Consider the following 27324-nt stretch of genomic DNA (forward strand, 5'->3'; position numbering starts at 1 on the left):
CTCTGGAAGTTAACATTATCTGTGCCAGATAACCCAACTGAGCTCGCTCTTTCTTCATTGTAGGCATAGTCTTGACCTTTATGTTGTGTTTTCAACTTGCTTCCCTATCAATGGTCAGGGTAGAGCTGATGCGAAGAGACAGTGAGCCTGCTGCAGGGGTGACATTCCTGCTCTGGCCGCCTTGATTCATAGCTCAGTTCCTCAGTCACTTCAGCACACAACTGGTTTGTGAACACTCTCTGAGCAGCAGTGCGGAGGTTCAGTTTACTCGGCCCCCAGATCTCCCTCTTGCTACATAACAGAGGTTGCTTCAAGTACCCCAGATCCTAGTTGGTTGGGGCTGCTGTCAGTGGTGCAGGATGGCCATCTGCTCTCTGGAAGTAAGTCAGCTGTCTTCATTGCTGTTGCCCCTCCCATCCCTTCACTGTCTGGTCCCCTCCCCAGAATTATTTTAGAGTGAAAGCTCACTGGGGCAGAGATCTTGCCTACACAGAGTGCCTTGTGCATTGATGGCATTATGTAAATCAGCCTGTTCTCAACTTTTTGACAGTTGAGAAACCCCTGAAGCCTTCTTCGGGCTTCAAGAAACTCCAGGAGTGGTGCAGTTGTGCAGAATATCGTTGGGAAGCAGAGCTGTAAAAACGCCCCCACCCCCCACCCCCTGGGGCAACTGCTGAAGGGAGCTTTGACTCTCAAAAGCATCCACTCCCCAAATCTGCAAGTCTCTTAAGGTGTTATTGGACTCGAATCTAGCTCTGTGGCATGAGCATGTGTTCACCCCAGTTTTTGCTTGCCTCATAGCATCTGTATAGTTTTGACTCTGCATGGGATTCACTAAAGGAGAATTTTGCAGTGTTCATGAATGCATCATGAAAGAACAAGATTTCAAAAGTCAAAACTTCTGGAGTTGTATCTGTTTACTTCTGCCTTGGATACCTCACCACAACAACACACAGCCCATTTCTGAATATAGCTTCAGAAATATGAAGCCGTAGTCATGGAACTAAACTCCACCAAGTTGGGAGACGTCTCGGTGTGGACTAGTCAGCTACAGTGGTACTTCAGAAGCACTGCCCCTGATACATCAGTAGCATAGGATAAAACATGTTTTGAAACTATATGTAGATGAAAAGGGTTTCCTAGGGCCAGACAAACAACCAGCTTGTGATTCCTCCGGCCAGCAGATGGCTCCATGCTACATTTGTTGAAAGGGCCAGTCACTGATGATTTACAACCTTTACTAGAAAAGGACAGTTCTCTTTCCCAAGTACTGCGGCGCAACCCCCCCCCCCAATCTCAAACAATTTCTCACCCACAACAGTATAACATCTAATTTGAAGAGGGACACTCGTACCAGAGCTTGCAACAAACCCAGATGCCAACTTTGCTGCCACATTCATCGAGACAACCCAGTCACTGGACCTTACAACAGCACCTGCACCATCAAAGGCTTATTCATCTTCTAGCCTTATATAGGCCATTAAATGGTCGTCCCCGACCTGAAGGAAGCGCGCCTAACCTCAACCAGGGCCCCTCCCTGGTGGAATGAGCTCCGGGGTGAACTGCGGGCTCTGCGGGATTTGTCAGCTTTCCGCAGGGCCTGTAGAACGGAGCTCTTCCACCAGGTTGAGGCTGGGGTCAGGGAACCAGGGACATCGCTCCCCCCCCCCAGGAGTTGGAGTGTACGTTACTCCCCTCCACTCCTCTTCACCTTTTTTGATAGTACGGGAGGGATTTAGCCGTCATGTTGGTAGTTTAATATTTTAATAGGAATTTTAATGGGGTTAGATTGCTGTGACCCGCCACAAGCCTGTTAGGAGGGGCGGGAAATAATAATGATGATGATGATAAATAATAATAATTATTATTAATAATAATAATAGATGCCTGCACTCAAAACGATGAAATCCCCAAGACTCAACAGCGATATTGATTTCTTATCTCCGTACATATGCTAACCTCTTTCAACTCTTAGGTCTATATTCCTTACAATCCCCATTTCATTTGGGACAATCGGACTGTAATGTGATGTACGTATGAATGTAATGTAATTTTCAATCTAACATTCTGGTCTTCGGACAGGATAACAAACACAGCAGGGCTTGGGATGCTTCCATGTTTGGGTGGAGATGGATGGGGCTAGCAACAAGTCCCTTTTAATGCCTTCTTTCCATAACTAGAAAAGCACCTGCCGTTAATCACTAACAAGCACTTTTATTTCTCCAGTGTTTTTGTGACTGACAGCTCAACCCAAAGGACAGATTTTGTTATTCTAGCGAGGAACTATCCAATCTTCATCATGCTGCATATTGGTTGTGATGCTGTTTACTAATTTACTACCAATTTACTCGCTCTTTATATCAGTACTCATATGATTTTTGTTCCATTGTCCGAGGAAGTGTGCCTGCACAACAAAAGCTCACACCTTAAGTAAAACTTTGTTGGCCTTGAAGGTTCCTTTGGACTCACATTTTGTTCTGCTCCTTCAGACCAGGGGTAGTCAAACTGCGGCCCTCCAGATGTCCATGGACTACAATTCCCAGGAACCCCTGCCAGCAAATGCCGCAGTTTGACTACCCCTGCTTCAGACCAACACGGCTGCCCCCCTGAATAACTGATGATGTCAGTCTGAGAAGAGATGGTGTTCCTGTTCTTCTAGGCATTTAAAACAAGTTTGCATTTGCAAATCATGATTTTTGAGACTCCCAAAGCAATACAAAATACAGAGATAAGTGAATAATGGTGTCAAAAAAACAATAATTGCAAGTGCCATTGAGGCGTGCAAAATGGAAGTTGCCCACATCCGTCTTTCCCTCTTGCGGCAGCTGGGACCCATAAAATTCTGTCCCCCTGGTTTTAGGGCACCCCCCCCCAGTAGCATTGGGCACCATTCCGGAGTAAACCACTTTGAGTGTGGTGTTGTAGAATAATGTTTGCAAATCACCTAATATAGCCAAGGTCCCTGTGGAGCGAAGGGCACAAGGCCAAGCTTCTTGGGCAGCCCAGACACCAGACAGTCCCTCGCGTAAACCTGAGCAGCCTGAAAACGACTCTCATTTATATCAACGACAAATGTCATGGAGCTCCTAACAACCCCGTTTCCTTGGCCAGATCTTCATTCTCCAGCACCCCAAAGGAGACTTCTGGGATCAGTTTACCCTTTACAGATTTAGGATTATGGAGCACCCTCCCCGGGGAGGTGTGCCTGGCGGCAGTCAAGGCTATTTTATTTAGAAATAGAAATGCATTTGATGGATTCATTTTAACTTATGGGCAGACCAAATTAGAGTTTTTTAAACTGACCTTTTGTGTTTTTATCATGATTCTTTTATTTATATTATATTTGTATTTGTTTTTTTAATAGTCTTTATTTATCTTGTAAGCCAACTTCGGTTCTGCACAGGAGAAAATCAGCTAATAATTTTTCAAAAATAGATTGTTGCTCATAAGTAATCTAGATTCCCTTGCCTGGTTTTCGCATATCATTACATTTTTCCATTTTTAGATCACAATCATAAGTGGTGATCTCATCATTCCACCACATCTCAGCTAAGATGACTAAAGAGAAATTCTACTTTTTTAAAGTGCAGAATGTTCTTGAATACAATTATGGATACTGAAAGCTGTGATTTCTTTTCTCAGCAATGCTGCCTCCTCCCAGGAGCAGTCCTACGTGAATGGCATAAAGGTGGACAGGAACCGACGAGCACAGCATAAATAGCTTAAAATGGGGTAGTCAACCTGTGGTCCTCCAGATGTTCATGGACTGCAATTCCCATGAGCCCCTGCCAGTGTTTGCTCATGGGAATTGTAGTCCATAGACATCTGGAGGACCACAGCTTGACTACTCCTGGTAATGACTTGAATAATGTAAATTGTTTAAACTAAATAATTCCATATGTTTAGAGTTGGTGGGAGAACACAGAACTGGGTCCTCATGTAACCCATCTGAATCACTAGGCCAGGGATTCCCAACCAGAGCCCTCAGGGGTCCGTGGGAGTTCCAGAGGGGTCTGTGGCCTTTCCCCCCCTGCCTTAATGGACTCGGCCACAAGCTACTTTATTGCTCCCCCTCCCAAGTATGAGCAGATTCTCTCATGGTTTACGCACCTGGGGGGGGGGGGGACAGAATCTGCACACCTACCCCCCCCCAGTCCTCCGGGAGGCTGCATGTTAATGCGAGTGGTGGTGTCACTTCCAGAGGCATGGCAGGGAGGTGTGGCCAGTTGACATCACTTCCTGGGTTCCTCGAAGCCTGAGAAATTATTTCAGGGGCTCCTGCACGGTCCAAAGGTTGAAAAAGACTGCACTAGTCCTTAAAAGGCAAACTTCTAACTCCCTTCCAGGACCTTTGGATACTCTGGGATGGACCATCTGGTCAGCATTGCAAAGTTCTCAGGGAACGTGCTGGATGCAACTTGGATGTGCAGAGGGCTGAAATTCCCCATCCAGTTCCAAAGCCACGGTTTGCCATGCACGGCTTGTTGCCTGGCAGGTGCCAGAGACTCCTTGGAGAAATCACTGAAACGGGGCGATTTCATTCTAAAATGGAGCTTCACGGCAGTAGCCCGACCCTGACAAACCACTCAAAGCTACCCACAGATGTGGCCACATCAATCCTAGCTGAGATGGGCTCTAAGGAGGGCACCCAAGCCTTTGTTGAGCTATAAGGTTGGAAATCCGGAAACGTGGTTTGGGGGTCCAGAGAACCTTTGCTGTTCGCTAGGCTCTTTTTTCTCCAGTAGCAGGACTATTCACAAAGATTTCTGTTCTGAACTTGCACTCCTGAGGTGTGTACTGATGCTTGCTCGGTAGTTTGCTCGGTATAAACAAAGGTACCGGGAGCACATTCTTGTAGGGAAGGTGATACACTTTCATTTCTCCTCCCGGCCTGCCCATTTGTATCTTCAAGGCAGGAGATCGCTGTACAAGGAAAGTATCTTGACGTTGTGTTTCGTACTGCTCATGACAGGCACTGTTCCATTCCAGGAGTGCTGTCCTGTAGAAAATTTAAACCCACACGAAATGAATGTCAAGCAAGAAGAGCCAGAGTGCGCACACACCTCTCTCTCTCTCTCTCTCTCTCTCTCTCTCTCTCTGCCTCTGTCTGTCTGTCTCTCTCCCTGTCTGTCTCTCTCTCTGTCTCTCTCTGTCTCTCTCTCTGTTTCTCTCTGTCTCTGTCTCTGTGTCTCTCTCTTTTTCTCTCTGTCTCTGTCTCTCTCTCTGTGTCTCTGTCTCTCTCTGTCTCTGTCTCTCTGTCTCTCTCTGTACCATCCGAATGCAGCACTTTGAGCATCCACTGATGTTTTCTTTAGTGGCTCACAAAAGATTGTGCCACAGTAAATTAGCTGATCTTTACAGCACCACAAAACGTGATCATTTTGGCTGCAGCAAATAATTCCCCTTCTGGAATCTGTGTAGATTTTCTATATTCTTTTTATATGTACTCTCAATCTCCATATTTTCACTCCTCTTTTCTCTTGTCCATCTTTTCCCTCCCATATCAAAAGACGGAATGGACCCCACTTTATACAAGGGTGTGACTTTGTTGTATGCAGCAGTCTTTTATCGACACAGGACAACAGTGTAGAAATTATCTTTTCCCTGCTAATTAAGATCTATTCAACCCGTTGGCCTTGATGGCGCTATATATTATACTAGCTGGCAACCCATTTCTCTCTGCTTGGTCTGTTCTCATGCATAGCAATGCTGCCTACTTATTTTTAAAAGATCTTGGAAGCTAAACGGGAATCTCTGCCTAATACTTGGACGGGAGACCTCCAAAGTTGGCAGGCAATGGCCAATCACCTCTGAACATCTCCCGCCTTGAAAACCCTACGGAGCCATGATGTGATGGCACTTTCCATCACAAACCAGTCAGAGAAGAGTACTAATAACAACAACAACAACAATCTTTAATTAGTGGTCATTTAGACCAGTACAAACAGTAGAATCCTAAAGGCATCTTGGCTTATGAAAACCTGACCGCCTAGTTCTTTGGCTTGTAAAGTCAGTTGGCTCTTGACAGCTGGATTCAAGCCCACCAGCACTTCAGAGTCCAATAAGATGGGGGTATAAACTTTTGAGAGTCCAAGCTCCTTTTGTTGCTTGTATCTGATGAAGGGGATTTGATTCCGAAAAGTTTATACCCCAAAATATTGTTGATCTCTATGGTGCTAAGTGATTTGAATCTTGCTCTTTTCCTACAGACCCACACAAGGGCCCTCCGATTTTGACTCCTGACACTTGCTGTCGACAGAGCAGTAGCAGACAAATGCAGCCACTTGTCTGGGTGCAAGATGCACCCCAAAGATGAGGCTCTACAGCAGTAGCAGGGGCTCATGGTAATTGTAGTCCATGGACATCCAGAGAGCCACAGTTTGGCCACACCTGTCCTAAAAAAAACAGTTTCCTATGCTCTCTCTCTCTCCCCCCCCCCAATTCCTAAGGTACCTGCTGATTCACAGTGAGTTTAATTGCTCCTTCAGCTCTCCATTTTTCTCTTTTTCACAGTAGCCAAGCAAAATAACTTCTTGTCATAGAACCAAGTATGAGTCCAGGGCACCTTTAAGACAAAGTTTAATTCGAATTTTTATACCCCAAATGAAACTTGGTTGGTCTTCAGGGTGCTCCTGGACTCAAACTTTGTTCTGCTGCTTCAGAGCCACATGCCCCCCCCCCTGAATCAAACTTCTTGTCATGTCTGGGAAACATTCTTCAACCCTCTCCTAAAATCCTGAGCTATGGAATCCTATCCTTGAATCACGGTCAGCAATCGAGAAGATCGGTGAGCATTCTGAACCGTGTCTCTCTGCTCCGTCTGGCCACAGGACAAACCAAAGCCATATAAGTCAATGACAAAGCCTTGCAAATGTTATCACCGCAAATAGAGGAGAATAAATTTTACCATATGGACCCCGCCCAGGTAAATAAAAGAGTGGTGGGCTTGTACCTCTCTTGCCGTCTCTCTTCCATCGCCAGATCTTCCCACAGCAAAGAGAAACTTTCCTTCTTGGCATAATTTCTCTCTTCCACATCACAGTTTAGGATGCCAACTTGCAGAATATCTGGGCTTTTTAGCAAAGGAAATGGCATTGCAAAATGCAGCTGACTCCCATGAACAGTCCCCCCAAAATGCCCCTTGGCCCAAGAGGGGCAACGTGTTAATTTTTGACTTCTTGTTTTGTTGTGGGAGTTCAGTTCAGATTACCGCCACTTAAGTATTTTAGTGGACCTATTTTTATATTTATGAATCACTTGGTGGGCGATAGATGAATTGGCATGCAGCATCCTTGGGAGCCTTCAGATGGGTGACTGACTGTGGAAGAATGTCACTCTGGGAACTACTGACCTGGCACATCCTTTGGGCTGGGGCCAGTCAGGATTCCAAACTAGACCCCCACACACCCGCCACAGAAACAGAAGAAGACCTCTCTCACTTGCCTGTCCTGCCTCCCTCCCCAGCTAGTCTCTTGGGGATCTGAGCTATCTTTACCCCAGGGCAGTTGACGGGGAACACACCAACATGACCCCCACCCCACCCTCGTGGGCACAACGGCTGTCTTCATTTATTTTAATGGGTCTACTTCATTTATACTGGTAACCCAAGTTGCAACTTCTTGTGCCTGAAAACAAAACCAGGCCTATTTCAGGGGGGGGGGGCAGACCTTTCAGTCTAGTAGGGTTACTAACTTCCTGGTGGGGCCTGGAGTTCTCATGGAATGACTTGTCATCTCCAGAGTACAGAAATCAGTTCTCCTGCAGAAAACGTCTGAGGTCCCTTCCCTTCCCAAAGTCCACTCCGAAATCTCCAGGAATTTCCTAATTTGGACTTGGGAGCCCTACGAGGCCAGGGGGGCACTATCTGTGGGGCCTGGGGATCCCCCAAAATTGCTGCTCATCTCCAGACTACAGCAATCTGTTACCCTGGGGGAAATGGCTGCTTTGGAGGGGGGCCTCTATGGCCTTGTATCCCACAGAGGTCGCAGTTCTCCCCAAGGTCCAGCTCAAACCTTCCAAGACTTTCCCAGATGGGACCTGGCAAGTCCTGTTTGGGGGAGACTTGTTTCTCCCTCTGTGACTCTCATGAAGTCGCTGGTTGAAGTAATTCTGGTCACAGATGGCATTCCTTCTTTTGTGAAATTGCTTTAAACCTCCCACATGTAAGGAGAAGGATTTTAGAAATGCAACAGAGCACCCTGCTTGCTAGGTTGTCATCTCCATGTTAAGAAGTACCGGGTGATTGTGGGGGTGGATCCTAGGGTGGAAGGGAGGGGCCTCAGTGGGATATGATGTCATAGTGTACACCTTCTAACAACTACTTTCTCCAGGGGAACTGATCTCTGTAACCTGGAGACCAGGTGCAATTCCGGAAGCTCTTCAGTGTCCACCTGAAGACTGACAGCCCTGCTACTTGCGCATGACCCTGAGAGACGGTTTGTATTGGTCTAAATCAGTGGTCCCCAACCTTTTTATCACCGGGGACCACTCACCAGGGACCACTCAACGCCTTTTACTGAGGCCCGGGGGGGGGGGAGTTTACTCCTCTACTCTCAACCACTGCCCTAACGCTCTCTGATCGCTATGGTAATGTTTAAACATCCCTTCAAAATAAGATACAGAAACGCCACAACAATGAAGTGTGTTGTAAAGGGCTGGGGGGGATGAAGTAAAGGGCCGGGGGGGGAAGGCATCCTTCGGGGCCCACCTCCAATTAGTCGAAGGACCACATGTGGTCCGCAGCCCACAGGTTGGGGATCGCTAGTCTAAATGACCTCTGATGACTTTATGCAGGACAGAAATCATAAGTCGCTTCAAATCACAGACTCGTGCTTCTTCAATCCTCCCCCACCGCCCCGTTCTTTCTCACTCACACAGACACCCCTTGGCTGTTTTCTGGCTCCACAGCCCCACAGGAGGCTCTAAAACAGACTGGCCTGGACACCTCGTGAGCCATCCACGCCCCCGGTGCCAGCAGCCCAAGAGGCACTAGACAGGTCTCTATTTTCAGGTGCCTGCTGGGATTACAAAAATAGGGGGCTGACAACATTTAGCAAGCTGCTGTTAGTGAGCAAGGCACTGCCTGTGAAGTGTTGACAACCTCCAGCTGGGGCCTGGAGATCTCCTGGCATCACGACTTGCCTCCAGGTAACAGAGATCAGTTCCCCTGGAACAAATGGCTCCTTTAGGAAGGGGACTCCATGGAATCATACCCAGCGGAGTGTCCCTCCCAGGACTGCCAGCTCCTGTTTGGGAAATACCTAGAGATGGGGGGTGGGGGGATTAGAGCCTGAGAAGGGCAAGGTTTGGGGAGGGGAGGAACTTCAATGGGGTATGATACTATAGAGCTTACCAACAAAGCAGCCATGTTCTTTGGGGAAACAGATCTCTGTTTCCTCAAGCTTGGTTGTAATCCAAGATCTCCAACCACTGGCAAGAGTTTGGCAGCCCTAGGCACTCACCTCCCCAAGCCCTATCCTACCCTGGATCCATCCCCAAATCTCCAGGAATTTCCCTACAGGCCATCTCTCTCTGCTCATCAACATTTTGGGCCAGTGAGTGGGGTGCTTACTTCAGGCCAAGGCAACAATGCAGGATCAAACCTCCAGATTCTCATGGTCAGGCTCCAGAGACATTCTCGCTGAAAATTAGCATGAAGGTGGTGACTGACTGACCTGCAAATCTCTTATTCTGCCCCTCTTCCCAGCTCTGTCATCAAGAAAGTCAAGCAACTGTTCAAAAAGGTTATCAACTACAGAGGAGCAGAATTTTCCAAACAACTTTTTAAAAACATTCCAGAGGGTTCTCTGTGTTCTCTAAAGGGATGAGGGCTAGAAAACAAGGCCAGTGCTGCAGGAGTGTCCATCCTGACCAGTCTGTTTAGAGTCAGGTTGGTCAGAAACCATGGAACAACGTTTGAGTCCAGTCCAGTGTGCAAAAGCTGCTGCCCAGAATTAAACTTTGTTGCTCTTAAAGGTGCTCTTGGACAGAAAGTTTGGTCCTAAATTTAGAAAGTGCCCTTGACTACCTCGATCACTGGAGATTTTTGCATCTACTGCACAGATGACTTTTTTACATGATTCCCCCTTGTTCTGATTTTTTTAAATATCAGTTTTATTTTCTTCTTAATTACGCACACCGTCCTCTATATATGCTAGATTTTTTACAAATACAGTTATTAATAAATTGTTAGATTAAAAACTCCCCATAGCTAAATGCAGGGGTAGTCAAACTGCAGCCCTCCAGATGTCCATGGACTACAATTCCCAGGAGCCCCTGCCAGCGTTCGCTGGCAGGGGCTCCTGGGAATTGTAGTCCATGGACATCTGGAGGGCTGCAGTTTGACTACCCCTGGCCTAATGGGACGTTATAGGTTTGTCATCTTTCCCCCCTGATGATTCTGTGCAGGAATTCAGCAGCTGTAGAGCAATGTGCCTTCAAACCTAAACTGATCTGGTGAATCTCTGCATCCCATATAATTGACAAAAGCATACCTGCTCTGCCCACCTCTAATAAAAGAATGAACAACAATAAAAACGAGCACATTCCCCCTTTCTTTCAGAACGTAGACATCTAATAGTTAGACCAAGTGATCCTTCACAGGAGATGCTGGAAGGCACGCTACTTAATGAGGCGGGACTGTTCTTTTCTTATTTCAGCTCTGCTTGTGGAAGTGTACGCCACTGACAGGCTGCCCTAAATCTAAACAATAGCAGCCCCTGACTTTGAGTCATGGATTTGAAAAGTACCACTTGTCAGTTGTAAACCTCAGTTACTTTCCCGAAGTGCCATTCTGAAGCTTTCTAGGGCATCTCTGAAGGACTTCAGCAAAAAGGATCCCAATTCATTCCCTGTTTCTTGTACTGCCGCATCGTAGCTGCCAAAGAGCGGCGTAGAAGCCTTGATGTCCTCACGCTTTGCCTCCAGTAAAATCACATGAAGTTCCTCTACCACTCTCTCATATTTCTGGTGATCAAATTTCAGAAGATCAGCATCATCAATTGGGTAACTGATGTCGTTTGGATAACAGTCCTTTGGGACTGGGAATTCAATATATTTCAGTCTAGGGAAGTCAACGAAAATCGTGAAAAGGCCCTTCAGCCCTCGAGAAGACAGAGGATTTCCAAGGAACTTCAGCTCCTCCAGCTTCCGGCAGGGGGCCAGACCCAGAATCAGCATGTTCAGGTGGATGTCTTGGATGTTGCATTCCTCCAGGGTGAGGTGCTTCAGTGTGCGGGAGGAGTGGCTCAGAAGCTTGAAGAAGGTCGACGGGTAGAGGTCGGTCACATCATGTCCACTGATATCCAGAACTTCCAGGTGGTTGGAATGAAGACTGTTGGCTAAATATGCCATGTCAGCATGGTTTAAGGAGCAATTAGAGACATCGAGAACTTTCAGAGGCGTTTTCAGAGGGCTGAAATACAAGAAGAGTAGAAATCTACATGCGTCCCACTGGATATGCATCAAATCCTCATACACACATTGTATGCAGCTGTATCATTCATAACTGGTTTGCCTGTTGCCTGCCCTGGTATTCCGTGGTCCAAATGCTAGCCAGGGCCGATCCTGCTTAGCTTCTGAGATCTGACAAGATCAGGCTAGTCTGGGCCATCCAGACCATGTACCAGTGGGCAGTAAGAAGGTTAGAAGGCTATGCTGGACTTAATTTTATTGATTAATTAGAACATTATGAACAAATTCAGACTAAAGTGGGGGGTTCCAAAGTTGGTGGTATGCCCCCCTGGGGGCAGTGGACGGATCCAGGGGGTGGTGAGGAATTTGGGGGCAGTAGGAGGGCAGTAGTCTGACTCTTTCTGCTGCTGCTGCTGCGTTTCCCTAGAGAGAGATGTTCCAAGGTGGCTCACCATGGCCTGCCTCTGAGTGACCCTGGACTTCCTTGGTGGTCTCCCATCCCAGTGCTGACCAGGGCCAACCCTGCTTAGCTTCCTGAAGAAAACAAAGGCTTCAGAAGATGAGCTGGATAGGATCATATTCCTGCTGAACTTCTTCCCCTCCCCTACCCCAGATCTCCAGGAATTTCTTAACCCTTCCTCAAAAGTCTTCATCTGGAAAAGCCTTTTCCTGCTTGCTCCTGGACGTAAGATTTTCTATTGCTTGCCTCTCTCTCTCTCTCTCCATCTGTCTTTCTCTCCAATGAAGACTCAAAGTAGTTTTTATACATGACTTTTACAAAGGTATTTTTTCCAGGCTAAAATACAACCGCTGCACAATAAACAAAAAAGTAACGTGAATACTATATAAAGGTCTGTGTGGACTTAGGTTTGCAAATAATCAAGATAAAGAGAAGTCAGCCTTAAGTGTGCTATTACACTCAACATGGAAATAGATTCCTCTTTTGCAAAGCTCTTCATGGGAGTCTCTGATAAGCTTATGTTATGTGTAGGGAGGAGAAGAGGCCGCAGCTGAGGTGCCACTACACACTCAGAAGATCCCAGGTTCAAATCTTGTTCTCTCCCATTAGTGGGGCAAAGTCTTGGAGAGCTACTGCTACTACATTACATTAATGATACACAGAGAGTACCATCGACCCGTGGTCGGACTCAGTCTAGAACCACAGAAAACTACTTGATCTTTCTGTGTACTCAGATATCCTCATTTGTAAACACATGACATTAACCTTTGCAATTCCATGATTCTCTCATGTTATTATGTTATTATCCATGATTCTCTCGTGTTATTATCATGTTGTTGCTATATTATCACCTGTTGTTACCATATGTTATCTGTATCTTTTTTCCTGTTCCCTGTAAACCGCCCTGAGCCTTCAGAGAGGGCGGTATATAAATATAATAATAAAATATAAAAAATAAACCTTCCTCCAAGGCTATCGCCATCTTTCCCCGTAACGATTGTTCCGCTGTGTTGTAACTTTACGGCACCAGTAAGACTATTCCAAGCCACTCACCTGAGCAGTTTGCGTATCCTTCCCGTGAGGGTGGAAAACGGCAGGCCCAACTCGGTCAGTTGGGTCATCTGGCTGAGCTTTTCTCCAGTGCTGGCGAGGGTGGCTTCGTCCTCTGGAGTGAATCTCCTCACGTCAAAGGTCCTAGCGGGGAGCATGAGGGCTGTCAGCTGAGGAAAGCAGACATTATTCAGCAGGACCTGCAGATGCTCCATTTCCAGCCGGACATTGTGGACTACCTCAAATCTGCGCAGCAAAGAGGGCTCAGCAAGTTTGATGATGTAGAAGAGCTTGCGGGGGGCCAGGTTGTCCGCCCTGAAGGCCACACAGTGGATCTTCAATGGGCTGTGGTGCCGCAGAAACAAGGCCTGGACAGCCAGCTCATAGCTCCTTTCAGTAACAAAGAGTTCAACGAGGACATCGACAGAGATCTCCGACTCGCAGAGGCCAAGCGGCCGCCTTTCAATCTCAACAAGCAGGTCAAAGCAGATCTTGCAGAGCAGCTCTGTCCTGGCCCAGCGCCCCAGCGTCTTCTGACATTTGCAGAGTTGAACTTCCACATCTCGGATGCCGGTTAGGTCCACCGTCTTGAGTCGCTTGGCATAGGGCGAGGAACAATTCAACACGTAGTCCCTCAGGCCAGCGAGGCAGCTGGACAAACAGACGTGGCAGGCCCTGCTGCGGATGTCCTCCTGGTGATCCGCCGTGCGGCCCAACAGTTTCCCAAGGTTCAGTTCGGGCAGTGGCCAGTTTTCCACCAGGTCATGGACCACATCGCCCTGCTCCTGTAAGTAGCCAGCCTTAAAAAGGAGGGGGAAGAGGTTGTGTGCGATGTAGCCGAGATTCTTCCTGATCCGTTGAGCGTCAGATACCAGAACCTCCGCACTTAAGAACCTCAGGGAGCGCATGGCTACCGTCCGACTCTTTCTGTCACGGAGGATCTGTCGCCCGGCAGAGACATTCCCTGGTTCTCTGCCGCTATTTTTAGCTGCAGCTGCCACGGCATGGGCAGGCAAAGGGGCTGTGGGGAAGTAAGCGGAGGAGTCACATGCTGGCCTGATGTTACTGCTTCGATGCCAGATCCTTGGCAAGTTTAATGCCCGGACAATCACACTGACATCATCCTTTGTAATCACAAGTTTCTTTTAAATCTGTGGCTGAGAGTGCTGTGGTCAAACAGATACAGGTACACACACTTTGCATAAATATTCTGACAGCTTACATGCAATCAAATGTATGTAGACCTGGAGACAGTTGTAAAAAAAAACCCAACGATTTTGAACACTCCTGTTTCCACAATCAGTCTCTGAAATTCTTAATATACCCTGTTTGACATGACTTTGCATATTTTAAAACTGTATTTTGATATCTCGCAACCTCATAGACTGTCATGGCAGCTTCCAGTATACAATTAAAACATAATCAAAGCCATATTTTAAAAAAAACATCAAATACAAAGTATCTTTCATAGAACAGACCATAATATCACTGTAAAAACAGTCTGAAAGCAAAACATAAAGTCTAAGAGAGGAAACCAGCCCTACTGTCCAGCCACACAGAAAGCAGTGAGGACATTGGTTCAGAATCTGAGTAAGAAAAGGCTTCTTCCTTCAAATCAGGCACCAAAAGCCAAGCAGATTCAGCACCAGTCAGATCTCTGAGAGTGTAGAATGTCGGGAGTGAAAGCACCACAGCATAGAGACCTCCCCCACCCCAACCCAGCCGAGGACCAACCCAGATCTGCAGGTTGGCAAGAATAATAAGGCCTGCTTGGAAGATTTTAACTCCAGCGCGGAGATATAGCGAAGCAGGTGAGTTCCACATTATTTAGCGCCTCAAATCATGGTGTGTTGATTTTATTTAGCGCCTCAAGTAGCGGTGTCCCACAGTCCCCCTGAATCGCGGCAAAGATCCATCTGGGCCAGCATTCTGCTAGGAGAATCAAGTGACCAGAGGTTTTGAGGAACACCCCGAGCAGGTCATGAAGGCATCATGCTCTCCTGCTGCTTCTTCCAGTATCTGGGGTTTACCTTGACTTCTGCACATGGAGGTTCTATGAAAGAATCATGGCTCGCAGCCACTGGCAGACATGTGACCCTTTCCTAATCCTTTTTAAAGTCACCTGAACTTGAACTACCGTTTCATGAACTGACTGCACAAGAATGTTTTTTTAATGATAAAACAGTACATACCATGGTAGCAAAAATGCTACAAATCTTATCTTTATTGTTCCATTTTAAAAGGAGTTATACAAGAAGATTTCCTGAATAACAAAAAAAATCTACTTGGAGAGAAGTTGCATATAAATCCCCAGTTACCCAAGAATGTGGTAGGTCTCCTCATGAAAATGCAAAGACCTGCAAGTCAAAGAGTAATAGAATCCTAGAGTGGGAAGGGACCATCCAGGACATCTAGTCCAACCCCCTGCTCATTGCAGGATTAGCCTCAAGCATCCAGGAGAAGGATCTGTCCAGCCGCTGCTTGAAGACCGCCAGTGAGGGGGAGCTCCCCACCTCCTGAGGCAGCCCATTCCTCTGCTGAACTAGACTCCTAGAATCCTAGAGTGGGAAGGGGCCACCCAGGCCATCTAGCCCAGCCCCCTGCTCAGGGCAGGATCAGCCTCAAGCATCCAGGAGAAGGATCTGTCCAGCCGCTGCTTGAGGACCGCCAGTGAGGGGCAGCTCCCCACCTCCTTAGGCAGTCGATACCAGTGCTGAACTAGACTCATAGTATCCTAGAGTGGGAAGGGGCCATGCGGGCCATCTAGTCCCACCCCCTGCTCAGTGCAGGATTAGCCTCAAGCATCCAGGAGAAGGATCTGTCCAGCCGCTGCTTGAAGACCGCCAGTGAGGAGGAGCTCCCCACCTCCTTAGGCAGTCGATTCCAGTGCTGAACTAGACTCATAGGATCCTTGAGTGGGAAGGGGCCATGCGGGCCATCTAGTCCCACCCCCTGCTCAGTGCAGAATCAGCCTCAAGCATCCAGGAGAAGGATCTGTCCAGCCGCTGCTTGAGGACCGCCAGTGAGGGGCAGCTCCCCACCTCCTTAGGCAGTCAATTCCACTGCCGAACTACTCTGTGACTTTCCCCCCTGATATCTAGCTGGTACTGTTCCACATTGTAGTTTAAACCCTCTCCTCTGGTGCCAACAGAAACCTTTCCCTGCCCTTCTCCAAGTGACAGCCTTTCAAATACTTCAAGAGAACCATCATATCCTTCCTCAGCCTTCTCCAGGCTGAACATTCCCACGTCCCTCAGCCTTTCCTCAGAGTGCTTGGTCCCCAGGCCCCCAGTCATTCTCATTGCTCTCCTTCACTTCAAGAGGCATTCTGCTGGACTCCAAGACAAGCAAGGCAGACCACTGTGCTGGCAGTCCTGGGTGCTTTTGCTCCGTAGCCCTGCATCATGTACATGTTTATTTGGAAGATCATTATCAGCAAAGGATGAAGGAAAATTCAGGTTTTGAAGCAGCCAGAAAGGGTTCATTACCCGCTGCATGTGGCTGGTTTCCTTCTCTCTTCACAGTCTGTACCACAGGAATATCTATCTATACAGCCAATTCTGAGCCCCAGAATGTCGGTCCCCAAATCCTCACAATAGGGGGATTTTTCTACCCACTTGGGGGATGACCGGGTTTGCAGATAATAAATAAAATAGAAGGTGAAGGGGCTACAGTTCCTCAGAATGGGTAAAGCTAGTACTGCCCTTCACAAAAGCTCAGGCCAGAGCAGTATATGAAATCAAACTGTTTTCAGTGGTGCCCCTGCTGTCATATCTCAGGCAGCTGTGCCCACCTTTAAAAAACGTTTTAAAGTGCCACATCCATGCTTATCCCTTTATGGCAGGGGTAGTCAAACTGCGGCCCTCCAGATGTCCATGGACTACAATTCCCAGGAGCCCCTGCCAGCATTCGCTGGCAGGGGGCTCCTGGGAATTGTAGTCCATGGACATCTGGAGGGCCGCAGTTTGACTACCCCTGCTTTATGGGCTTGTCATTCATCTTACTGTAAAAACAATGGGGACAATTAAAAAAACAGCTTAGCAATGGTCCCAGGAACTAGGTGGAGATGTCTGGATGTCCCAGACACCAGTCTGCAGGCACTAGCCAATCAGTGCTGTCCAGAGCTGGCTTTTGCTCAGTCTTGGATCTGTTTCGACAAAATCTAGTAAAAGTATTTCCAAACTCACTCCATTACAGTAGAAATGTTACACGTGTCTTCACATTTGTACTTCTGGCATGTACGCATACACACACAGAGTATGGCAAGAGTTTGTAATTTTGTGCCAAAATTGCACAGACCACCCAAATAAACCCGGTAGAGATTTATGGGGCTGTGTGAACTCTGCTTTAAAAAATAAACAGATCAAAATTCTGTACCTAAAACAGCTGAATTCTGTATTTGCATGCTTCCAAGAAGCCATAACATATTCTGAAAGCTGAGCACTGGAAACCTTATCCAGTCTCCCCCCACTCTGGTTTTCCAATCTACCTGCAGATAGGAGTAGAAATATGGAACTAGGATTTTAAGGCAGCAGCTGATACCACAGGCTGCACTTTCCCAGGGCTTGTATGGAATCATGGGATACTCACAGCCTGAAGACGTTTCACCTGTTTTTGTGTTTGGCTGAGTGTACAGCCCGGCTGAAAGTAATCAGAGCTGTGGCCTGGATGGCCCACAGTAGCCTCATCTCATGAGGTCTAGAAGCTAAGCAGGGACAGCCTAGGTCAGTATTTGGATGACAGACCACCAAGGAACACTTGGGTTGTGACGCAGCAGAGATACTCAAGAGCAAACCACCTCTGAACATCTCTGGCTCTGAAAATTGCCCCAGAGGTCACCATATCTCAAGTGTGACTTAGCAGAAAACCCACACAAAAAGCAGATATCACATCTCCCTCTTGCTTAAGTTCAAATAACTTTTGTTCTCCGTATAGAAGTTTAGTCAGAGCCTGCTTAAGAATCTGCAGCATAAAATTACCAATACATTGATCTGTTCCTACTATTCCCAGATTTTAATTCAAGTCCGCATATGCACTCTGCACAAGACAATTGCTGTTGTTTACTGGGTGCATGCTAGTTCAGAATGTAAAACAAAATGTTTCTATAAGAAAAAGAACAACCTCCATAGCGATGCAATAAAATATTTACATGAAGGTCAGTGACACAAAACTTTTAATTGTACACATCATGCTTTCTGCATTTACAGGACTGCCAGAAAAATAGCAACATCTAAATCTCATCAACCATATACAAAATACAGGTCCAAATGGAGGGAAAAAATACAGAAAACTGTGCTTCTTACATACAAACAATGATCAATGCCCTTCATGGAAGAATGCCAGCCAGAATTTGTGGAGCCACAGATGCGGAGAGGTTCTGCTTTTAGAAAGTCATACTATGTACTTAGCACCAAATCCTGAGGGGAAAAATGACAAAAGTCAGTTTATTTTGTAAATCACAAGCAGTGTGAGGGGATTTGTGGGGGAACATGGCATCTGAAATGGGGGGGGGGGGGGCAGAGGTCCCTGACTAAAGTTCAAGCTACACAAAGATGTATGGGACTGCCTGATAAAAGGAATCCAGACTGCCTGCAATTCTGCATGATAATTTCTCAGCCGTTTTAAACACAACTGCCCAAACAAGAGGTCCAATGCAGCCAGCATATCCCTGGGAAGGACCCAGAGAAAAGCATTTGCTGGTTTCTGGGCCAGTGCAGCCCAGGGAGGAAGTGGCAAACCCCAGGAAGTAAAATAGTGTTCCAAAAGTTAACATTTCTTCATTTACCTTTGTATGTTTACTTCTGATCTAAATAAGTAGGTTAATAATTTTGTTAAATTTTGGTTTAAGATGTGGTCTTCTTTAGGCACTGGGCACGCTAATGCGCCCCCATGTGCCAAAAGACTGGGAACCCCTGCTCTATGGTAAAAAAATCCACCCCAAACCACAGAGATTTGTCCCAAACTCAGAGCGTCACCCCCCCGATGATCCTGGTGTGCTGACATCAGTCACAACACGTTGGTATGTTCTTCCTGGGGGAACCAGTGGAGCCAGGCCCCTACTGGGGCCAGTGGGGAGTGTGGGCAGGAACTCAGGGGAAGGAACTCAGCTGTTTTTTGAGGGGGAATTTCCGCTGCTTTCTGAAAACTCCAAAGTGGGGGAATGACACCAAAGCAAGGGGTCCCTTGGCCCCAGTAGGGGCCCAGCATCCCTAGGTTCAATCCAGTCTTCTTGTAGAAGTCCTGGTAGTTGCACAGATGGGGGATCCTGCCCTGAGATTCCCCCAGGTCAGGAGGGAACCTTGTTTCCTCCCTCCTAGATAGAGATTAACCAGCATGCTCAGGCCACTCAATGGCCATTTAACTTGGGCCACAATGCTCTGCCAGGAGGCAAGAAAAGAAGCACAGTTTACTGGCGTGGTCTTCCATAAACAACTGGCATGGCTGCGGCACAGATGTTCAGACATGCATATTGCACAGTTCTGGAAGGTTAGCTTTGGGCACCCGTGGCATGCACACTCCGCCCCAGAGCCCACTGGTGACTGCCAAGCCCTCTGGGCCCTGACCTCGCATACAAACTGAGCCTGAATCATGCACCGCGGGAACATCTTTAAGGTGTGGCTGGACTCTTGCTCTCTTCTACTAACAAACTAATGTTCAATATTTTTTCCCCATACTGTTAGAGCATGCAAGTCAAAATTTTCTCGTGCCTCAGTATGATTGGTTATTGATATGTTTAGAAAATTAGAATCAACCTAGTATTTTTAATTAAATAGATCAGTTTTGCATAAAGCTTTACTTACTGAGTGTATTGCCTGGGTGTCAAACCGTGGTTGAAAAGCCTAAAATAAGAGCTGTTTTGTTCTGACAGAAAAGGGAGGGAAAGTTAATTAAAATCGGCGTGACTTCTTATTAAAAAATCATCCATCCCATGCTTCTAATCCATTTTCTTTACCTTTGTAATACTTCCCAGTTGACAAGGACTCTCTCTCACAGAGAGTGTCGTCCTAAACAACGTTATGCCCAGTGGCCTCAACGGATTTAGAAGGGCAAAAGTCAGGTTAGGATTGTTCTGCCAATAACATCGTTTTAGAGTTTAGGAAGGTGGTGATGAAAGAAAGAAAGAAAGAAAGAAAGAAAGAAAGAAAGAAAGAAAGAAAGAAAGAAAGAAAGAAAGAAAGAAAGAAAGAAAGAAGAGCTACAATTCAAGGAAAGAGAAGCCCTGTTGGATAGGCCAGTAGCCCATCCAGTCCATGTCACACAGTGGCCAAAATCCAGCATGTGGCTGTCTTAATGGGGAACTGCCTGGAAGTCATCCTCTTGGTCATTCAACCAGTAGCTGCCTTCTGTTGGCCAGCAGCTCAGGATCAGGTCCAGTACTTGCCTCCTCACAAGATGAAAAGCCGAGGCTGTTGGTGCTATGGGTTTACCAGCTACCCTGTGCTTTAAACCACTGAAGGCACAAATGTAGCAGCCCAAATGCAGCCCTTTTCATTTCACTGTCTCCTTTTGAAATCTGTAGGATTTCCATTTTCAATTTGGTGGGATGTCCTGAGGTCCAGACCATGAGACCCCAGGGGCAGATCTGGGACCCAAGGGGCAGTGCCTTTTGGATGGGGAGGGGGGGAGAGGCTGGTAATGGTTCTGGTGGGATGACCCAAACAACCTGCCAGCACCCGGAGGGAGAGAAGGTGGTCCCTGGCCAAGCAAAGGGAGAGTCTGCCTCTGCCTCAAGATGGACACATGGGAAATGGCGAAACCCTGCCTGTGCCCTTGAATCTGGCCCCTCCCCCTGGATGTCTTGAAAAGGCAACTGAAAATCCGGGCAGTGCTAGGCCTCTAAGAAGGCTCAGCCATGCAGTGTCTCCATGTCTGGCTCAGGCACTTACAGTTCCTACAGATACTCTCCAGACTGAACAGGGCAGAAAGGCCACTCAGGCCCTGAGGCATGCTGTTTTGCCCTGAGGCATGCTGAGAAACCTCCATTCCTTTGCGGTGGGGACTTCTCTGAGTTAGAGGGGATCTGTGAGCAGGTGCTTTTGAGCTGGCAGTCCCAGTGCTTAGTTTGGCCCTCTGGATTTGCTGCTGGGGGGGGGGAGGAGGAGGAGGAGGAGGAGGAGGAGGAGGAGGAGGAAGAGGAAGAGGAAGAGGAAGAGGAAGAGGAAGAGGAAGAAGAGTTGGTTCTTATTTGCCACTTTTCCAGAAGGAGGCTCAAAGCAGCTTACAGTCACCTTCCCCTTCTTATCCCCACAACAGGTGTCCCATGTGAGGGAGGGGAGGCTGAGGGAGCCCTAATATCACTGAAGAAGAAGAAGTAGTCTCAAAGTGGCTTACAGTCGCCTTCCCATTCCTCTCCCCACAACAGACACCCTGTGGGGTGGGTGGGGCTGAGGGAGCCCTGATATCACTGCTCGGTCAGAACAGCTTTATCAGTGCCATGGCAAGCCCAAGGTCACCCAGCTGGTTGCATGTGGGGGAAGAGCAGGGAATCAAACTTGGCATGCCATATGAGAAGTCCACACTCCCTGGAATGAGCAAGAAGGGCAAGGGGAAAAGTCAGGAGAGGAGGCTGAATAAAGTTCAAGTCCAGGGGCACCTTTAAGACTGACACGCTCTATTCTGGGCATGAGCTTTTTGTGTGCACACATACACTGGAGAAAAAAAGTCACCAACCATTATATAGAGAGGCTGGGGAGGAAGGGCCAATTAGAGTCAGATGCATAAGCCAGGAAATGCAGCCACAGGAAGAAAAGTGTCATTTATGATTTTGTTAGGATTTTTAAATGCATAGGAGTGTTTGTCTGTTTGTGTGCATGGATCAGTGGCTTTCAAATAGATTCCCTTAAGTTTCTTGGAAGTTAATTACTGAAAAACCTAGTAACGGTGGACCAACTTATTTGAAAGACAGCACTGCAGCCACTACAAATCTTCTCTCTGAAGCACACAGCTGTAGAGAATGTCGGGGTGTTCTAAGCTCCATTTGCAAGACCAGACAGCCAGCAGTTGTGTGAACTGTTTACTCTAGAACAGGGGTAGTCAAACTGTGGCCCTCCAGATGTCCATGGACTACAATTCCCAGGAGCCCCTGCCAGCATTTGCTGGCAGGGGGCTCCTGGGAATTGTAGTCCATGGACATCTGGAGGGCCGCAGTTTGACTACCCCTGCTCTAGAACACACCCCAGAAACCTCTGCAAACGTGTCAAGCATTCAGCCCCCCCCCCCCCCCCGCAACAGATTCCAAGGCGAAAGATATTCTCTGAATGTTGACACTGTCAACCACCACTGTGCAATGAACGGATGGATCAGACCTGGGTTTGGACTTCATTTTGAAAAGGCATCCTGCCGTGTAGGACTTCTGGATTCAAGTCCAGCAGCCCCCGAGAAACCGGCATGACTTCGCGGCTATAAACTCTCGAGAGTCAAAGCTGCATTCAGCAAATCAGACAAATATGTCACTTTGACTCCCAAAAGCTGTTGCCTCCAAAGTCTTGTTGGTCTCTTAAGTTACTACCAGACTCAAGTCCTTTTGAGTGAGGCGAGCTCTTCGCTGCAGATGCAGCTCTCGGAGCCTTAAAGCCCCCAAGTGGCCAAGGACTGGCAGAATGGCCAGGCGTTTAAATGGTGGTCGGCCATCCCTGTGACCGTCTTATTGGTTTGTGTGAAGGGGATACTTACATCTGTGATCGACGGGGGGCTGGCCTGGGATCGAGGGCTCTTCTCCGAGAGGGCAGGAGACGTGTCCTGTGACGGCGGCTTGGATCCGCGGCTGGAGGAGCTTTCTTCGCCCAGAAACGCCTCTGTAGGGAACGTGGAGAAGCCAGCCTGGGCAGAGCTGCTGAACCCACACAGGCTTTCCCCTGACGTGCCCTGGGATGACTCAGAGCTCTCGGTAACTGCAGGAAACGGGGAGGAAGATGCCAGAGACTTTAGGGGCAGCCTATTGTTTGACGGGCATTCCAGGGACACACACAAGCCTCTTTGTGAACTGCAGCACACCAGCTGCTGACATTCCACCAACATATCCGCCGACAGTCTACAAAGCATCAGCTGGCGCGTGACGCGTACCAACCTCTTTGTGCCTGTGGGCACCTGTGGAATCCTGGAATCCAGAAATGGCTGTCATTCAATGGCTGCCGTAGGAACCGGAGCCAGCCATAAAACGAAATTTACATACGTTGAAGATTCTCATGCACAGCCAATCAAATCTCCAGTGGCCAATCAGAAGCTTTCCTGGGCTAAAACCGCACCTGGACTCACCCACTTTCCAAAATCCGTTTGTAGGCACAAGGAAATGTCCCCGGCACCACGGCCATCCTGTTGGGGATGCGTCTAAACTAGAAGCAGTGGGATCTGAAACCAGTGCAACCTGGAGCCCTTGGGCATCTGGAGAGCCACAGTTTGACCACCCTTGCCCTCAGGGTAGCCATACGCCAGCTGTGACTCAATGGCACTTTGCAGACACCGGTGAGTGTGAGAAGGGAGTGGTTCTGACCTCCATGGGGCTTCCCCATGGGACTGTGCCACTGCACACAGCTCTCTCCTCCCAACTGGCCATGGCTGCCACTCCTCCCTAATCCGGGGAACTACTCACTCATGGAGGGCTGGCTTCCGGTCTCCTGCTCCAACTCGTCTTCCTCAATGCAGGTCCTGATGTCGTACGACCAGTGGTAGAAGGGCGGCCCAACTAGGCCAGGGTGGGAGGGTGCTGAGTACACGTGCAAGTTGAGTGAGCCCAGGATGGACGAGGAGGACTGGCTGCTCGAGGAAGACGTGCTGCTGTTGGAGATGGTGGAGTGGGGCCTCTTAAACGGCGTGGAGTGGTCGAACGATGACACCGCTATCGAGGCACGGGTCCGTGACTCTGGCAGAGTGAAAAGGGACCAAAAGACCTTCAGCTGCTTATCCAGTCGCTCATAGGAACACAGAGGAGCCCTGCTGAGTCTGGCCAGGGGGGGGCCCTCTAGCATTCCTGACTCATACAGGGACCCGCCAGTTCCTCCGGAAAGGTCACCAACAGGGCAGAGAGGCTGAGGCCTGCCTTGGATGCCGTCTCCGAACTCTGGCTGCCTCTGAAGGTGGAGGTGCCCCTTAGTCCCCATGGCTAGTAGCCCCCAATAGACCTATTTCCCATCAATCTGTCTAATCCCCCTTTAAAGTTATCTATCAGAATGTTAAGAGCCTCTTGTGGCGCAGAGTGGTAAGGCAGCAACATGCTGTCTGCCCATGAGGCTGGGAGTTCGATCCCAGCAGCCAGCTCAAGGTTGACTCAGCCTTCCATCCTTCTGAGGTCGGTAAAATGAGTACCCAGCTTGCTTGCTGGGGGGTAAATGGTAATGACTGGGGAAGGCACTGGCAAACCACCCCGTATTGAGTCTGCCATGAAAACGCTAGAGGGCGTCACCCCAAGGGTCAGACATGACTCGGTGCTTGCACAGGGGATACCTTTACCTTTACCTATCAGAATGTAAGAGCCCTGCTGGGTCAGACCAGGGAGGGTCCATCCAGTCCAGCCTCCTGTCTCACAAAGGGGCCAGCCAGTTCCTCTGAAGGGGCACAACAGGACAGAGAGGCCAAGGCCTTCAGAAGGGCATCAGAAGAGCCTGCTGGGTCAGACCAGGAAGGGTCCATCCAGTCCAGCCACCTGTCTCACACGGGGGCCAGCCTGGAGATCCCACAAGAGGGCACAGGAGATGAGGCTTTCCCCTGATGTTGCTTCCTGCCTCTGGGATTCAGAAGTTTAGCACCTCTGAACGTGGAGATCTGTACATACAACCACCATGGCCTATAAAATAAGAAGCTGCCTGGAAGGGACTGCAGTGGGAAAATACATACTTTGTGTACAGAAGGTTCAGGCCCATGCCTGTCCAGCTGAAATGAACCATAGAGGTCATGAGGAAGAGGGAGGCAATGGCAAACCTCCCTCAATGTCCCTTGCCTAGTCAGAAAGTCTGTGGATTTCCTATGCTACATGTTCCATATGATAAAAAGGGTGGATGGAAGGACGGAAGGGGGGGGACCAACAAATGGACAGATAGACTCTCAAGAGGTCTCCCTCTCAGGAAGAGGTGAAGCCCCCGCCTGTTCAGATTTGGCAATGTCAGGTGTCCCCCCCCCCATACACTGGCTTTTAAACAGAGCACGGGAAAATACACAAGAGCACACACAAAGCTGCCCCCTGAATCAGAACATTAAGGACCCCAAGGTCAGGGTTGCCCACTCAGGCTAGCTGGGGCTCTCCAGGGTTCCGGGCAGGGGTCTGCCACGCCCCCTCCTCCCTGGCACCTTTACATGGAGATGCTGCTGCAGAACCTGCCACACGCCAAGCGGGTGTCCTACCCTGGGCCTCAGCCCCTCCTAGTTCATTGATGGAACTTTTGCGTTCCAGGAAGCTGTGAGATAATTTATTACTTCCTGACGGCAGAACATTTACCTTTACAATCGCCACCCCCCACCCCCAATTCCATGAAGGGCGGGGGGAGACACAATACTGCTTCTTTGTGAAGACCTATAAAAGGTGCCTGGAGGAAGACTGGAAGAGGAGCTTCTAGCGGAGGCAAACTGGCTCTCCGTTCATTCTCGACTTTGAAGGAGGCAGAGAGAAGGGGCCAGGAGCCGTCTGTGCCTCTGACTGGGTTCCATCTGCAGGTGTGTGCGACTGCATCGGCTTTCCCCCTTCCCCTTGGACCGCAGCCCCTCCACTCTGACTCAGTATTGCTTGAGAATCCCCCCCCCAGATCAAAAGCAGAGTGCCATAAACCATGCCATAAATCAAGGGTGGCCTTGTCTGGGCATGAACAGCCCTTTGCACACAGGATTTTTAAAAACCAGGTGGGTCGCCATGTTGGTCTGAAGGAGCACAACAAAAATAGAGTCCAGTCAGGCACCTTTAAGACCAACCAAGATTTATTCAAGGCAGGAGCTTTTGAGAGCCAGTTGGGGGTACTGGTTAGGAGAGCGGACATCTAATCTGGTGAGCTGGGTTTGATTCCTCGCTCCCCCACATGCAGCCAGCTGGGTGACCTTGGGCTCCCCACGGCACTGATAAAATTGTTCTGACTGAGCAGGAATATCACGGTTCTCTCAGCCTCACCTACCCCACAGGGTGTCTGTTGTGGGGAGAGGAATGGGAAGGCGACTGTAAGCTGCTTTGAGCCTCCTTCGGGTAAGGAAAAGCGGCATATAAGAACCAACTCTTCTTCTTCTTCAGTAATCTCAGGGCTCTCCTCCCTCACAGGGTGTCTGTTGTGGGGAGAGGAATGGGAAGGCGACTGTAAGCCGCTTTGAGCCTCCTTCGGGTAAGGAAAAGCAGCATCTAAGAACCAACTCTTCTTCTTCTTCAGTAATTTCAGGGCTCTCTCAGCCTCCCCTCCCTCACAGGGTGTCTGTTGTGGGGAGAGGAATGGGAAGGTGACTGTAAGCCGCTTTGAGCCTCCTTCGGGTAGGGAAAAGCGGCATCTAAGAACCAACTCTTCTTCTTCTTCTACGGGATTTTTAAAAATTAGGTGAAAGTAGACCCCTATTTTGACCCTGCAGAGGTCGTGCTGTGCCATACCTGCTCCTTTCATGATGTAGTCGATTGCCCGGTCGCTTATGGCAGCATCGCTGGGTTGGATATCCATGAACGGCTTGTTCCCGATGCCCATGGACACCATTTCTTGCATCCGGAGTTCTAAGCAAACCAGACATCAGAGACATCGCATCAGGTATCTCCTTTCCCCGGGCAGGAAAGGCTTCTGTGCTACGGACCGCCAAACAGCGTGCCAAGAAAGAGGACGGTATCTGGAATATGCTCTTTTTCACCCAGCAGCTGACATGACCAGGGAGGATTCTGTGGCCACCTACTGCTGGAAGCGGTTGTGGGAAGGCAGGTTGGCCAGGTCTGTTTTGTGGATTAGGCCACGAGCATACCTCGATTTCTCAACGCCTGCTGCCAAAGAATCTTGCCGATGACATTCGTCCACGCAGTCTTTGTGTCCACTGAGTTTGCCTGAAGGATGTAAGTATCCTGGGACTTCCTTCTCCTTCGGAACCAGATTTCAAATCGTAGGCCGCTGTCACCGACATTCTCGGTCATTCCAATCTCAGCTGTCTACAGGCCAAAAAGGGAAAGAAAGCAAAAGAGCCCTCAGCAGCCAAAGAAAGTTGCAAACATACAGATTTTCAAGTCACAACTCGGCAACTAGCCCAGACATTTATTTATGGCGTTGAGTCTACGACTGTTATGGCAGAGACATTTGAATCCATGTCTCCAGTCCAAGCATGGCATTCTGTTCTCTGCTCCATGCCTTGACCCAGATGGCCCAGCCCAGCCCAGCCAGCCTGATCTTGTTAGACCTTGGAAACTCAGTAGAGTCGGCTCTGGCCAAGGCTAGGCCAGGGGACCATCTAGGAAATCCAGGGCAAAC

The 27324-nt window shown here is 48.6% G+C and overlaps 2 protein-coding genes across 4 annotated transcripts in view; both read right to left on the bottom strand.

Annotated features, from left to right (window-relative positions):
• Nucleotides 1-10330: 10330 nt before the first annotated feature.
• Nucleotides 10331-16795, bottom strand: LRRC14B (leucine rich repeat containing 14B). The gene is made up of 2 exons (XM_077303698.1): nucleotides 12926-16795; nucleotides 10331-11413 (listed from the first exon to the last, which is right to left on the bottom strand). Exons 1-2 carry the CDS (start codon nucleotides 13828-13830, stop codon nucleotides 10768-10770), a joined length of 1551 nt encoding a protein of 516 aa, XP_077159813.1. The 5' UTR covers nucleotides 13831-16795; the 3' UTR covers nucleotides 10331-10767.
• Nucleotides 16796-18078: 1283 nt separating this feature from the next.
• The window catches only part of PLEKHG4B (pleckstrin homology and RhoGEF domain containing G4B), a 111226-nt gene continuing 101980 nt past the window's right edge, over nucleotides 18079-27324 (bottom strand). For all 3 annotated transcript variants that reach the window (XM_077304769.1, XM_077304768.1, XM_077304767.1), the window contains exons 19-24: nucleotides 26828-27008; nucleotides 26472-26588; nucleotides 23511-23780; nucleotides 22595-22812; nucleotides 19723-19783; nucleotides 18079-18339 (exon numbers count right to left, since the gene is read on the bottom strand). In XM_077304769.1, coding sequence (XP_077160884.1) covers nucleotides 19742-19783; nucleotides 22595-22812; nucleotides 23511-23780; nucleotides 26472-26588; nucleotides 26828-27008 — 828 coding nt within the window. In that variant the 3' untranslated portion in view covers nucleotides 18079-18339; nucleotides 19723-19741. The remainder of the gene's footprint in view (nucleotides 18340-19722; nucleotides 19784-22594; nucleotides 22813-23510; nucleotides 23781-26471; nucleotides 26589-26827; nucleotides 27009-27324) is intronic.

Source organism: Paroedura picta, chromosome 11 (assembly GCF_049243985.1).
Source record: "Paroedura picta isolate Pp20150507F chromosome 11, Ppicta_v3.0, whole genome shotgun sequence".
NCBI classification, from domain to species: Eukaryota; Metazoa; Chordata; class Lepidosauria; order Squamata; family Gekkonidae; genus Paroedura; species Paroedura picta.

Excerpts from the sequence above, each read along its gene's own strand:
- LRRC14B (XM_077303698.1), bottom strand. The coding sequence starts at position 13,830 with ATGCGCTCCCTGAGGTTCTTAAGTGCGGAGGTTCTGGTATCTGACGCT. Across the intron at positions 11,414-12,925 it reads AGGATACGCAAACTGCTCAG|CCCTCTGAAAACGCCTCTGA; the intron begins GTGAGTGGCTTG and ends CTTGTATTTCAG.